The 13927-nt window shown below is 39.5% G+C and overlaps 1 protein-coding gene and 2 long non-coding RNA genes across 3 annotated transcripts; 2 read left to right on the top strand and 1 right to left on the bottom strand.

Moving 5' to 3' along the window:
- Positions 1 to 244: 244 nt before the first annotated feature.
- On the bottom strand, positions 245 to 13811 carry LOC125296523 (excitatory amino acid transporter 3-like). The gene is made up of 12 exons (XM_048246489.1): positions 13477 to 13811; positions 12888 to 13028; positions 12296 to 12388; positions 11973 to 12087; positions 11476 to 11518; positions 11083 to 11175; positions 3616 to 3800; positions 2994 to 3101; positions 1593 to 1715; positions 1163 to 1357; positions 770 to 904; positions 245 to 641 (listed from the first exon to the last, which is right to left on the bottom strand). The coding sequence occupies exons 1-12, from the start codon at positions 13562 to 13564 to the stop codon at positions 404 to 406; spliced, it is 1557 nt and encodes a 518-aa protein (XP_048102446.1). The 5' UTR covers positions 13565 to 13811; the 3' UTR covers positions 245 to 403.
- On the top strand, positions 4551 to 6846 carry LOC125296543. The gene is made up of 4 exons (XR_007193792.1): positions 4551 to 4737; positions 5046 to 5127; positions 5426 to 5653; positions 6647 to 6846. It is a non-coding gene; the product is annotated as an uncharacterized LOC125296543 (long non-coding RNA).
- Positions 9668 to 10458, top strand: LOC125296548. The gene is made up of 2 exons (XR_007193793.1): positions 9668 to 10226; positions 10336 to 10458. It is a non-coding gene; the product is annotated as an uncharacterized LOC125296548 (long non-coding RNA).
- Positions 13812 to 13927: the final 116 nt, after the last annotated feature.

Below are 13927 nucleotides of genomic sequence, written 5' to 3'. Positions count from 1 at the left end.
CAAATGGTGTGTTTCCAGACTTAAATACTGATAAGAATTCAAACGTGGCTTCCAAGAGAAGGCATTTTTCAGAGTGTAATAATAATAATAATAATAATAATAAAGAATCAAGGGCGAAAAAAATATTAAAACATTGTAATTTAACAAAAATATTTTATAGGTGTTTTGGGACACCCATTTTCCCGGATTCTGTCTGATTTTCCCGGATTCTGTCTGATTTAACAAGGAATGACCCATATTCATGTATGCTTTTGTACTTGTATTGTTAGCATATAATACTACAATATAAACAAAACAAAAAATTGACTATCAAATGAATATTTGTCATACATTTACATGACTCTTGTCCTTTGTATGCTGTAATAGACAAATGGTAGAATTGAGTTTGTCCTTGCTTGAGGTGCTAAACGTTAGCGCCACACTGTCCTCCATCACCCTTGGTCACTGTGAGACCTTCGTTGGGCTGTCCTGGCTTCTCACACACCTCATCCAGGGGCACACTCAACGAAGCATGGTGGTGCTCTGGGTCAGCAGCGGACAGGGAGGACGTCCTCCTGACCAGTTCTGCTTTAGACAGCTTCTCCACAATCCCGGCTCCATACGCGTCTCCCAACACATTGATCACCGTGCGAAAACGATCCCTGTGACAACCACATCGATTAATAGTAATCATGCAATGTCACAATATGACTTCCCACAAAAGCCACATGAACTGTATACAAAGTAAGGATGTTATCTTCACTCTTGGACATAGTCACTTTCAACTTACAGGAGCCAATCAACAGCGATGATCAGAGTGACATCATTGGCAGGAAGGCCCACAGCTGTCAAAACAATCACCATGGTAACAAGACCAGCATTAGGAACACCTGCAGCACCAATGCTGGCTGCTGTTGCTGTGATGCTGTCATAAATGAGAACATTCATTCATTTGTTCAGTTGAGTTGAAATGCGCTCCACTGTTTTGTGGTGGAGGTAAGTCAAATGCGGTTAGATATTAGTATGTCTAGACACCAAAAAAGCCATATGATTTTTCTCACTATAGCCTTTACGTGTTTTGTGTATGCATGAGTACACCTTTGTCCCCGAGTGTGTATGAATACCTCTTAAAAAGATTCTAGATCCTGTAGTTGAGTATGATTGTTTTCCCTGAGCCTGTTACCTGATAGTGATGATCTGTCCAATGGCCAGAGGGTAATTATTGAGCTGGGCGATAAAGATGGCCGCCACAGCCTCATATAGGGCGGTGCCATCCATGTTAATAGTGGCCCCCACGGGCAGCATGAAGCGAGTGATGCGCTTGTCCACCCTGTTGTTTTCCTCAACACACTGAAATGTCACAGGTAGCGTGGCTGAACTGAGAGCACAAGAGCACAAAATAAATGGAAGAGGGATGTGAACATACAGTAGTGACTTGGTTTTAACTGTAACTATCACGTCTCCATAGAATTTGCTAAAACATGTTCCTCAACAGTTGTAGTGATTTGGAGGTTGATTGTGGGTGTCTCTGAATGTTGTGTGTTGTGTGTGTGTGTGTGTGTGTGTGTCTGTCTGACTGTCTGTCTGTCTGTCCAAGTGCACTCTCGGTTTACCTGGAGGAGATCATGAGTGCAGTGAGTAGGGCTTGAGCCATCCCCCAGGCAAATGCATATGGATTCTTCCTCACCACAACCAAATAGAGCAGAGGCAGGACCAGCAGGGCATGAATGGCTAGTCTGTTTATCAAACAGTCAACAATACAACTATTTCAATTTGCAATCCTCCTGCAAGTCTGCTGTTACCAGCCAACTAGGTCATTTACAGCATTCAAGTATCTAAGTGCATAAGAACTAATTAGATGCTAATGCCATCCTATACCATGGGTAAAATATCTGTGGCTAAAGGTATGTAAATGAATGATTGACTGGCATTCCACAAGACATATACCACCACATAATGACTTCACTCTAACTATTGTGTTGATACTTCAGGTAAATGATTCCTTGTGCTAAAGTTAGGGAATTTCCCACAATGGTCGATCAATAACTAAGCCTATTTAGCATTACACAATATGACATGGGACAAAACAGCAATGCACAAATGGCTGATGCCAGTCTCAAACGCAACACATTGTACCCGGGATCCGTAAAGGCCCCGCCTCGTGATACAGCATGCGCTGACAGTAGTAGTAGAGGGCCTATGGGTTTCTGTAATTTTTTAATGTTCATTTTTGGGGAGTGGTTGGAATGTCTTCTTAGGTGACTGAACTTGTCTTCTTAGGTGATTGATCTTTTCTGAGTAGTTATACCTATATCACAAATGTGATACATGTCTCTGTTAGTGAGACACTACAGGTGAATATAATTTTTAACTAATAGATTCATCACTATGCAACTTGCCCAGTTTACTCAAAGACAGCTAGTTTTCTTATTTGCCTGATGAAGATCTGTTGAGATCGAAACGTTGCCTTTTTAGAATAAATAAAGTACTTATTGGAGCCTATACAGTGTGCAGACCATCTCCTCTCTCTCTGACATGTTTTGTCTGGCACCTGTTTAAACATATTTTGGATGTGCGCACCTGTTTCCACAAATATCACAAGTTTTCTGAATGTTATATGCCAACTAGGCATGGTTGATGCAAATGTGCTCTAATTTGCATATATTTACAAAACAGAAATCTGAACATTGAATAAAGTTAGGCTGAAAATTATTGTTGTATTTTATTGACATATAAAAGGTAAAAAATGTACAAAGGAGTTTTAGTAGTCAGTGGTCTTTAGTATGCGCTTATGCTCTGTTGATGTGGGCCCTATAGCAAAGCCAGTTGCCTGAATGCCCAAACAAAGAACCAAAACAACAACAAAAAAAAACAATCACCAACCAGGTAGGCTTCTTTAGCAAGTGCGTATTACCCATTTTCAACTAACTATATTATTTGGGTACTCTTATTAGTAGTGAGTTTACCATTCTGTGATGCTTTTCTGTCTGTGATCTTTCCTTCCCAACACTCACCCACTAAGCACTGTTACCATGTAGAGGCCCAGCTTTGTGAAAATGCTCCAGTCATCCACTGAAATGATTTTGGCAGCAATCAGAAACAGTATCCCGATAGGCATGTAACTACAGAAACAAAAGTAAGATATTACCACCAGAAAACAGCTATATTAGTATCCTTACAAAGTCAAAAAAGATTTTTATGGGAATACAGGCTACTGCTACCACACGCAGGCCTCAAAGTACAAAAGGGGAGCTCGACCAAAATGCAAGCTACCACGGCAGATATCAAAGATAACCCACATAATGACCTGCACATAACATAATAACATAACATGACATAATTACCACATAATGACCTGCACATAACATAATAACATAACATGACATAATTACCACATAATGACCTGCACATAACATAATAACATAACATGACATAATTACCACATAATGACCTGCACATAACATAATAACATAACATGACATAATTACCACATAATGACCTGCACATAACATAATAATAACATAACATGACATAATTACCACATAATGACCTGCACATAACATAATAACATAACATGACATAATTACCACATAAATGACCTGCACATAACATAATAACATAACATGACATAATTACCACATAATGATCTGCACCACCCTCATAGTCGCCTCATTTAAGGTGTCAAAGAAGTCCAACAGGGGGCGCCCACGTTCACCCATCTTTCCGATGACAGACCCGAACACCAGGCAGAAGACGATAAGGCCCAGGATGTTGATCCCATCTAGGTATGATCCAGTGATTTGGTAGTCCCTGGAACTATCCTATAAAAGAATAGACATTGGAGATATTGAGAAACAAGGCCTCATTTTCCATACATGGTGATGGGTAGCCAATATGCAGGCTGTCAATAGTTTTTTTCAATTCATCTTATAAAACTGGATGTATTGCTCATTGTTAGACCCCCAGTACAACTTAAACAAAACTGATTTGACTTCTTTGTTTTCAATTTAGTCACCATATCTTGATCATCCTACATGATCAAAATCAGGTTTTTCTTTCACTTGTATTTACTGACAATATAGGCCTACTGGAGTGAGGAACAGCACTAGAATGGGTCAATTAGAAAGTATGTGGTGTCTACCTAGAAACTGCTCCCATTAATTATGCCATACCTGCCCTGTTACCATTGCACCACCCATGACAATCTGAATCATTAATGGATACAGGACACCTCGAAGGCTGTTATCCCGCTCATCACCCGGTTGCCACTATAGGCAATAGTCATGGCTTTATAGCACGCTAAGGAAACACGCGGTTCCGTTTAAAAAGAAGCCGACTTGTTGTACAACTTTCTTTGGCCCTATAACACCCAGTAGGCCTATTTATTCATTTTTCTCAGTTATAAGTGCTGCTTCTGGTCAGGCACTAGCCAAAAAATATAGTTTAATTATAAAACAATTAACAGCTTCAATCATTTTTAAATAATAAATAAATAGGAATACTATATTATTATTATTATTATTATTATTATTATTATTATTGTTATCAGTAGTAATAGTAGTAGTAATAGCCTAGTAGTAGTAGTCTAGTAGCCTCGTAGTACAAACATGGAAGTCTGCACTGTGATGTCAAGACCACATCTGACATCACAATAACAAACCTGCTGATGTCATTGCAGCCAAGCAACTGAACACTCCAGTATTCCATGATACAACTCAATTTGAACAATCAACTGAACATGCTGGGTGCAGAATAATGGTAAGCTACACTTAAAATGGTTTTAATAGCTGATATTTCTATTTTCAACACTTAATAACTTTCTATTTTATAGTACATTTATTGTCACTTGATTGAAAAGATATTCCCCCATAAATGTTTTTTAATACAGTAAATTAGCATACATTGCACAACACAAATTCGGAATGATCTCAAACATATTTAGCAGCCTGTTGTATTCATTGTTCCTATTAATATATTGTAACATTACAAGTAGGCCTAACTGCTTCATGTATTCTAAAGTCCTTCCCTGTGATAAATGGACCCCCTATTTTTGATTTGATGAACAGCGAAAGGAGATAAGCAGTGCCCCACCTGGGAGTTGACCAATTGACCATAATGGATGCATATGGCAGATTAAGACTAGATGGGGTATGTATATGATCTTGGATGAAATTAAATAAATGACAAAGGCTGTGTGTGTGTGTGTGTGTGTATTTCTATAATATGTATCCCTAGAATATGATGTTATCTGCTTATATCCAACTATACACTGTACATTATTAATCTCTATTGTATACACAACCATACTCTACCTGCACTTGGTATTTGATGCTTCTTTGCACTTCTGGTTGGATGTCAACTGCATTTCATTGGCTCTGTACCTGTACTCTGCTAAATGACAATAATCTAATCTGCATTCTTCCTACTGTCCACTTTCCTGCTCTAGATGAGTTACCAAAGTAGAAAGCATGCTTGGGAGAAGTGCTTAGACTCTAGTTTACGAAAAATTAAAGAGAAGTTGGATGAAAAAATGAGCAACATCCAGCTGGACATTGATGCCAGGCTCCAAAGAGTGGAACTGGAATGTAATGAATGGAACTTAGCCACCATGCTTGATGAGAAATTAGACACCAAAATGGCCAGACCAAGCAGAGAGACAGAGGAGAGGCAACAGGTGAGACTTTTTTTAGTCAAGTTTACATTACATGTTCTTTGACAGTACAGTTACAAAAGTCATTGTGCTTCAAATTTAACCTTTAGGGTCTGTGTCTTTTTTGTTTTTTTGTGCTGGCAGCATCTAGTTCCTATACATTTCCTGAATGTGTATGAAAAACAAAATATAACTTTGACAGACAAAAGGAGTTCATTTGGCTTGAGGGGATTGCAGTGTTTGGTGGACACAGGCTTTTAAACCATAAAGTAACAGCTTGTTACATAAGAAGAGAAAGACAGACAATGGGCTCTATTTCAGCGATCTGAAACGTTTGGTCAGAGACACAAAGTTTAAAGACATTTAAGGCGTGTCACATTCGCTAATTAAACGGCCTGATTTTGTGATCACACACCAGGTTTATTGTTCAGCGCAACATCAAATAGCGTGTCGGTATTTTGACAGTCTAAAGGAATCTGCTTGCACAATTCCACTAGTACTTGCTTTACTAAAACCTGTGTGTGACTAGCAGAGTATAGCCTATATACATCTGCCCTCACCTATTATTTGAACTCATAGGCAAACTGAACTGAAACTAACTTCACCGGGTCTCATAGGCAATGACAAAACAGTTCTAAGTTATTTACTTTTACTATTGACTGACAAGGGGTTACAATTGAAAAAAAAAAGCAAATGTTTCGAATGACTCATCACTGACTTCAGTGTATGATATGAATAATGGGAGTGGTGGTAGTGTAGTGGTTAAGGAGCTGGGCTAGCGTGCAGTAGCCCTTGAGCAAGGCGCTTAACCCCAAGTTGCTCCGGGGACAATGTGATCCCTTGTAATATAGCTGACATATGTAAGTCACTTTGGTCAAGAAGTGTCTGCTAAATGTAATGTAATGTAAGAATAAGACCTGTGTCGCGCTTTGCACCACGTTGCACCGGGTGCAAGATATGACTTTTAGTGTTTATGATATAGTTTTTTAATTCAGTTCCATATTGGGCTAATTTCAGATATCATCAAAAGCAGCTAAGATGAGGACAGAATGTGAGAGTCATAAAAAGGACAGAAGAGTAGCCCATAACCTTGAGGCAGACCATCACAGAGAGATGGAAAGAAGGATCAGAGAGTTAGAAAGATGGAAAAGAAAGGCAGACAGTGAACGCATTAGAGAGCAAGGTAGGAGAGAGAAGCAAAAAAGAGAGGACAGTGTGTGTAGTGTGAAGAATGACAAGGAGAGCCAATCGAGACTGGAAGAGGAAGAAAGGCTCAACGATGAGAACCAGTGGAAGAAGCATAAGGACAGGCAGGGTGAGGAAACAAAGTACCAGTGGGAAGAATCAATGGCGGTAAAAAAGAAACGGAGAGAAGAGGATATTAAAACAGAAGAAATGGAGGGAAGAACAAAACAAGAGAAAGGTAGACTGACAGAGCTCGAGAAAGAAATAGAGAAAACAAAGGAGAGAGTGAGGGAGAAAAGAAAAATGAAAACGGAGATAGAGGCTGAGAGAAAGGAAACGGAAGAACATTTGCGAGAGCTGCACAAAGTAAGAGAAAGAAAGAACGAAAGACTAAAGAAGGAAGAAGCAACACAAATATGGACGCAGACACAGAGCATAGAACAGGAGGACCAAATGAGCGAACTGGATAGAACAACTAAAACACACAGGATGAAGGTAGACAAAAGGCAAAAAAGAAAAGACATGGAAATAGATCGGAGGTGTGGATCTGATAAACAAAGTGTTCTGCAATTTGACAGGATAAAAGAAAATGAAAGACTGGAAGAAGAAAGGATGAGAAATAAAAAAGAAATAAAACAAGCAGAAGCGACCATACAGGAGTTATTGATTATAAAGCAAGATCTTGAGAGGGCTATACAAACACAGAAGGAAATAGCGAGCAAGAGAGAACAAGAAAGGCTGAGAGAAGAGACAGAGCAGATGGAAATCCAACAAAAAAAAGAAGGAATAGAGAGGTTGAAAGAAGAAGAAAGAAAGAAAAAAGAGCTTGAGGTGGCAAGACGAAGAGAAGAAGGCAGATTGAAAGAACCGGGAGATGAACTTGAGGAAGAGGAAGACAAACAGAAGAAGGAAGAACAGAAGAGACAAAAGGTTGAGATGGAGGGACAAAGAGAGGAAAACAGAATGAGAAAGTTAGCCACTGCCACAGTAAAAGAAGATAGACGGAAGGAGGAAAGGATAGAGATAGAAACTGCAAGAAGGAGAGAAGGCTACCATCTGAGAGAGTTGACCGAAACCGACAGAAAAGGAAAAGAGAGGCTGGAGAAGGAACAAGAGAGAATGAAACAAATTCAAAATAAAGACCAACTCAATATGGAGGAAGAAAATAGGAGTGTAAAAAGCATGGGAAGTGAAAGAAGCCATAGAGATGACAGACTAAGTATTCAGGAAATTGAAAGGATGAACGATGGACTGAAAAAGGAGAGGCAAAATGAGATGGAGAGAAATCAGGGGAAAGAAAGAATGCAGGAATTAGATATTCAAATGTCTGAAAGAGCACTACGACAAAAAGAGGAAAAGTTGGAAACTGAAAGAACTAGAATAGAGAAGCTGAGAGATGAGGCTGACAGAAAGCAAATGGAAATCCAGAAAAAGAAAGAAGAAAATGAGAGAGTGAAAGGGGAAAAAATAAAGAAAAATGAAATGGACATGCCAAGAAAAAGAGAAGAATTCAGACTGAAAGAATTAAAAGAAGATAACAAGAAACAGAACAGACTAGAGAATGAAGAAAGGAAAGATGAAATGTTAGACATGGAAAGAAAGAGAATAGAGAGAATGGGAGAAGAAACTAATACAAAACAGATAGAAATGCAAAGAAAGAAAGAAGAAAAGGAGAGGTTGAAAGAGGAAAAATTACAAAAAAATGAAATGGAGTTGGCAGGAAAAAGAGAAGAACGCAGACTGAATGAACTAGAAAAAGAAAACGAGAGAGAGAAAGACAGGCTAAAGAAAGAAGAAAAGAACAGAGAACAGGCAGAGAAGAAGCGAAAGAAGGATGAAGAGATGATAATGCAAAGAAGAAAAGAATTTGAAAAGTGGCAAAAGAAAGAGAATGACATGGCAAACGGAAAGCAGATGGAAATCCAAAGAAAAAAAGAAGAAAAGGAGAGGTTGGAAGAGGAAAAAGCACAGGAAAAGAAACTGGAGATGGCAGGAAAAAAAGAAGAACGCAGACTGAAAGAACTTGAAAGAGAAAATGAGAGAGAGAAAGTCAGGCTAAAGAAAGAAGAAAAGAAAAGAGAACAAGCAGAGAAGAAGCAAAAGAAACAGGAAGACAGACTGAGAGAGTTGGAGAGATTGCAGGAAGAAAGGAAGAAAAAGGAGATGGTTGCAAAACAACAACAGAGGCGATGGGAAGAAATGTTGGAAAGGATTCGGAACAAGGATACAGTAAAGGAGAAGAGTATGTCTGTGAAGAAAAGGAAAGAAATTGTTGGCGCACTTGACAAAGTCTATCATAAGGCCTGTGACAGAGGTGAGAAAAACGTTGAGTTGGTGAAAGGTGCAATGAAAGAGACAACGCAGGAGCATCAAAACCAGCTTGATACAGAGAGCCAATGTGTTGAGAGTTTGAAAAAGCAACAGGAAGAAAATGCATCTGGGATTCAACATACGCTGATTGAAGGACATTTTTCAAATACTGACACAGCTGAAGGTGCTTCTATGACTGCTTCACCAGTGCTATCCAACAGCCATGAAGGTTGTACAACAAGCTCTGCACAACCTCCAGCTCCAAGAGTCCAATCTAAGGACTCTAAAGGTTCAACAAGAACTGCTTCACCAGTCCAACCTAGTGGTCCTAATATTTCAAAAATGACTGATCCACCTGCCAAACCTAGTTGCTCTATAACAACCGGTCTACCGGCTCAACCAAAAGGCCCAGACATTTTGCCATTGACTACTCCACCAGTACAACGTAATGACCCTGAAGCTTCTCCAGCCACTTGTACGTCTGTCCAATATATTGGCCCAAAGTCTTTGCCAGTGACTGATCCAACTACCTTATCTGATGCCCTCCTCAAGGCTTCTTTAGTCACCTCTACACCTGTCCAGTGTATTAGGCCTAAACCTTCTCCAAGGGCTGTTCCAAGAATCCAGTCTAATGACCCCAACTCACCGATGGCTGTCCAAGCAAACCAACTCAGTGGTCTTACAAATTCAGTTGTCACTGCTATATCAGTCAAATCTAGTGGCCACAAAGGATCTCCAGCAGTTGGTACACAAGTTCACCATAACAGTCCTCAAGGTTCTCCAACTATTAATGCCCAAGCTCACCATAACAGCCCTCAAGGTTCTCCAACTATTAATGCCCACGCTCAGCCTAATAGTCCTCAAAACATTTCTTCTACCGCTAAGGGCCCGATAGATTCACCAGTTAAACCTGATGACCACATGACTCCACCAGCCCAAAAAAGCAGTTCTAAATCTCCAGCAACGTCAGGTCCAAATAAGGGCCCTGAAAATGCACCATCAGCCCAAACTAAAGCTCCTCAGATGAGTCCAGCAATGCTTGCTAAATTAGAGCGAGCAAAAGCCAGAAAGGAGGCCTTTAAAAGTGCATCAACATGCAAAGGTAAGAAAAATTTTCATAATATGATTCTATAGAGGATGTTTTTTCTAGATGTGTCTCTACAGGATTTACCTTCTCCTGCAGTAAATATGTTTGTTCTTTTTTTTTCCAGACTATTCCATCTTCTGTGTGAAAAGATAGAAATCTCACAGCATATCATACAGCATATAAAAAAAACTAAACAAAACAAAAAATATCATACAGCATATAAAAAAATAAAAATAAATAAATTTTACTATCCAGGTTTGTGTATTCTTCTGTGTGGAAACTACTATCTACTGACAAAAGAAACTAGAATGCATTTCTGAATGTAGCCATCAGAAGCATCATTTCTATGCACTGTCTGCGCATGCCTTCTCTCTTTTTCCGAGGCCAGGTTCCTTACTGTCAGTGTACATGAGGTGTAGGGCTTTGGGACCCAGCAGGTTAGAGCAAAGCCATAGAGATTAATATAATAACATATTATAACTTAGCTTAAAGGAGTCATTCTACAGGAAATGATTCTTTCATGTTGGCTTTGAAATAAGATATGTCAATGTGACTAGTGGATGTACCAGTCTTTTCAAAAGAGACTGTTCCTGTCCCTGCCTGTAATGACCATAGAATGGAAATGTCCATAGCCTCTGCAGTCACCTGATGATTCTTGTTTCTATGATTGATACTTATAGTTCCAGCTAAAATTGCCTGCACTGAATTTCACTCAAATCAGATTGCATTGCAGACCTACAGTTTGTCTCAAGGAAAAGGATTTGCATGTTGGCCCAGACTATTTTCTTCCTCCTTGTTTTGTTTTCTATGGCTGGGATACATATCATCTTCCTTGCTTTGTCAAGATAAGACAACTGTTCATGACACTTACCCCCTGTGGAGAGGTTGTGGGAGACAGAGACAGGACTGTGGTTGTATTCATTACTCCTAAAGTTGGAACAATTTCTTCACGCTTGGTTTTGTACTAGAAGATTATGAAAAATTGGTTATTTGGTCCTATTCAGATAGAAATGTTATGCATGTTCATGTACTTTTAACTCAAAGTAACTAAATATTATCAGAATGGTTTGACTATTTACACACATCATAATGGTTTAAAGAATATAGCAATCTGAAGAAAGTCTGTTTATCAGATTATCAGATCTTAAACATTCTGCCAAGTGTTCAGTTCAATATTAAATATTAAATGATGATGTCTATCAGTATTTCATTTTAAGACAACTCAAGAAATAAAAGACCAAAAGGTGGAGCTTGGGATCCTTACCTGTTGAAAGCAGGCCTGCACAAGGTTTTCAGGGAACATGTTCCTATCAGAAATATACAGTCATTACCATTGACTACGTTTCCATGCTGTATTCCGATTAAGGAACATATTCGGGTAATGGCAATATTCAGAATAAGATGTTTCCATGTGGGAATATTCCCGTTTACATGTTAATCAGCATATATGCTGAATAAAGCAGCGAAGTGCAGTAAATACATAAATAATGTATTGATCACTTCATATGTGTATACATTGTGACATTGTGATTGTGTCATCTATTTGTTTGTTTGTTTGTGTTGGTTGGCAGGTTTGGGTTAAAATACCTCACTTTTGTACTTTATGGGCCCATAGTTAAATGATTAGCACAGCCAAAATCCTAAGCACAAATAGTGGATCAGCTCAATGTTCCCACACTCCACACTTAGTTCATGGATGAGACTCCTTGCCTGCATTTTGTCAAAAGTTTAAAGTGGGTTAGAGGTCAGAAACCAGCTCACCTGATCAGATCCAACATGGCGTCCACCATCGACATATTCTGAGGAGTCCCAAACCTGCCAATGTCACCAGCATTTACTGATCCTCCAGGCTTTATGGCAATCACCAGAATGATTCCTGAGATGACATTTAGCTCATATTGTTAAAGGCCTGTGCTGGCTGACATAACCTGCTAGTAATAACTGTGCTGGTTGGTATTAGTTAATCTTTAGATAAATAAGTCATAAAAACAAACACTATAAATACTCTATTGTGATAATGATATGATAATAATAACAAATGTCCTTTGATGCAGGACAGCACCACGGGCAGCACAATGACCCACCCAGGACAACAGCAATCACGGTAGTGGTAAAGTAGTACACGATAGCACGCAACCCAATTCGGCCTGATACCTCTGACTCCAAGGATGCTACACCTGTTTGAGAACAGACATTACAGTACCTCTTACAGATGGAGTTGTGTTAAAGCACATGGTTAGGACAGTGTACATGTGAGAATTCATTTAAACACGTGCATGTAGTTAATATTTAAACACTTCATATTTCACAAGACACAAGGAATTATGTTATTCTTTTCTCTTTTCAATAGTGGGAGGTTATCAAAACAGAGAGCAATTGACTATCAGTAATCTGAGACCAACTATATTTGATAACATTTAGAATAATAAAAAAAAACAGCTCATTTTTGGGTGTTTTTACTTGGCATGCATTATAACCAAATAATTAAGAATGTCCATGTGCTGGTCTTTCAGTAAAACAAAGACTTCAAATGGCAGAGTGTGACCTAAGCAACTCCAGAATCCAGATTCTCGGAGCGCCACTCAAAATAATCCTGTGCATGTCACGATAGCCCAATGAGAGTGAATGTGAACAGATGATGAAAGCGTGGCCGTCCGGAGGTGATCTACTGGGCACCTGTGATGATGCTGGAGACGATGAGTGGCAGGATGATGAGCTTTAGCATGCGCATGAGGATCTCACCCGGGAAGCCCAAGTAGAACTTCCCCAGCTGGGACAGATCGCCGTAGTCACGGACAGCTATGCCCAGCCCAATGCCTAACAGACAGAGGGGAATGAGGCCATGAATCACACACTATACTGCACTGTATGCAGGACTCCCAATTTGACTGTAAAGTCCAAATGCCTGTATACAGTGCAGTACAGTGCTACTACTGCTTTATGACTGCTGCAGAAACGTTTATGAAGGCTACCTCCAACGCCAACAATGCTTTAGTTGATCTTTGTTTTGCCAAGTTGACACCACACGTCAAGTGAAATATACAGTATTTTGTTTGAAATATGTCACACTTCACTTGAATAGCCCGCAGACAGCACATACTGCGGTACTTTGGACTGATTAAGATCCCTGAGGACATAACTTACATCCAAAGAGCTGGAGCAGCACGATGAAACTAACAATGAACAACAGCATCAATAGACAATGCAAGGCAACAAGAAACAAAGAATAAAGACGCAATGTTTGTTTGAACACACAATCACTCACCAAGTGGCACCGACAGAATAGTTGCTATCAGGAGCTGGTTCTTCCTCAGCAGTCCTCTCAGATCCCATCCCTTCCTTGACCAATGCATTATTATTCCTGTGTCTGAGGATTAGTCAAGTACATGTACCACAAGATGCCCGCCCAAAGGGTCTGTCTGATGTCGCCTCGATCACAGGGTCCCAGCTCACAATGATTTGGTGAGTGGCGCAGATGGGCTGTTGTGTCTTTGTAATGTAGCTCTGTTTGTCTCTCCCTCTCTCTGACGTTTATTTCCATGCAAAGAAATCACATTCTCGTCTTTTGTGAATATTTAACCTCCTCTAAGTAGTACTTGGTAACTAGTTCTGAAACACTCCAACAGTGTGTAACATCACCATGGAATTTTGTTATCTTTAAAGCTGGTTCGTTTTAATAGGCTACTGCTGACACATTAAATATGACGCATGGTTCC

This window comes from Alosa alosa, chromosome 1 (genome assembly GCF_017589495.1).
Source record: "Alosa alosa isolate M-15738 ecotype Scorff River chromosome 1, AALO_Geno_1.1, whole genome shotgun sequence".
Classification (NCBI taxonomy): domain Eukaryota; kingdom Metazoa; phylum Chordata; class Actinopteri; order Clupeiformes; family Clupeidae; genus Alosa; species Alosa alosa.
This window is presented reverse-complemented; position numbering and strand designations above follow the sequence as displayed.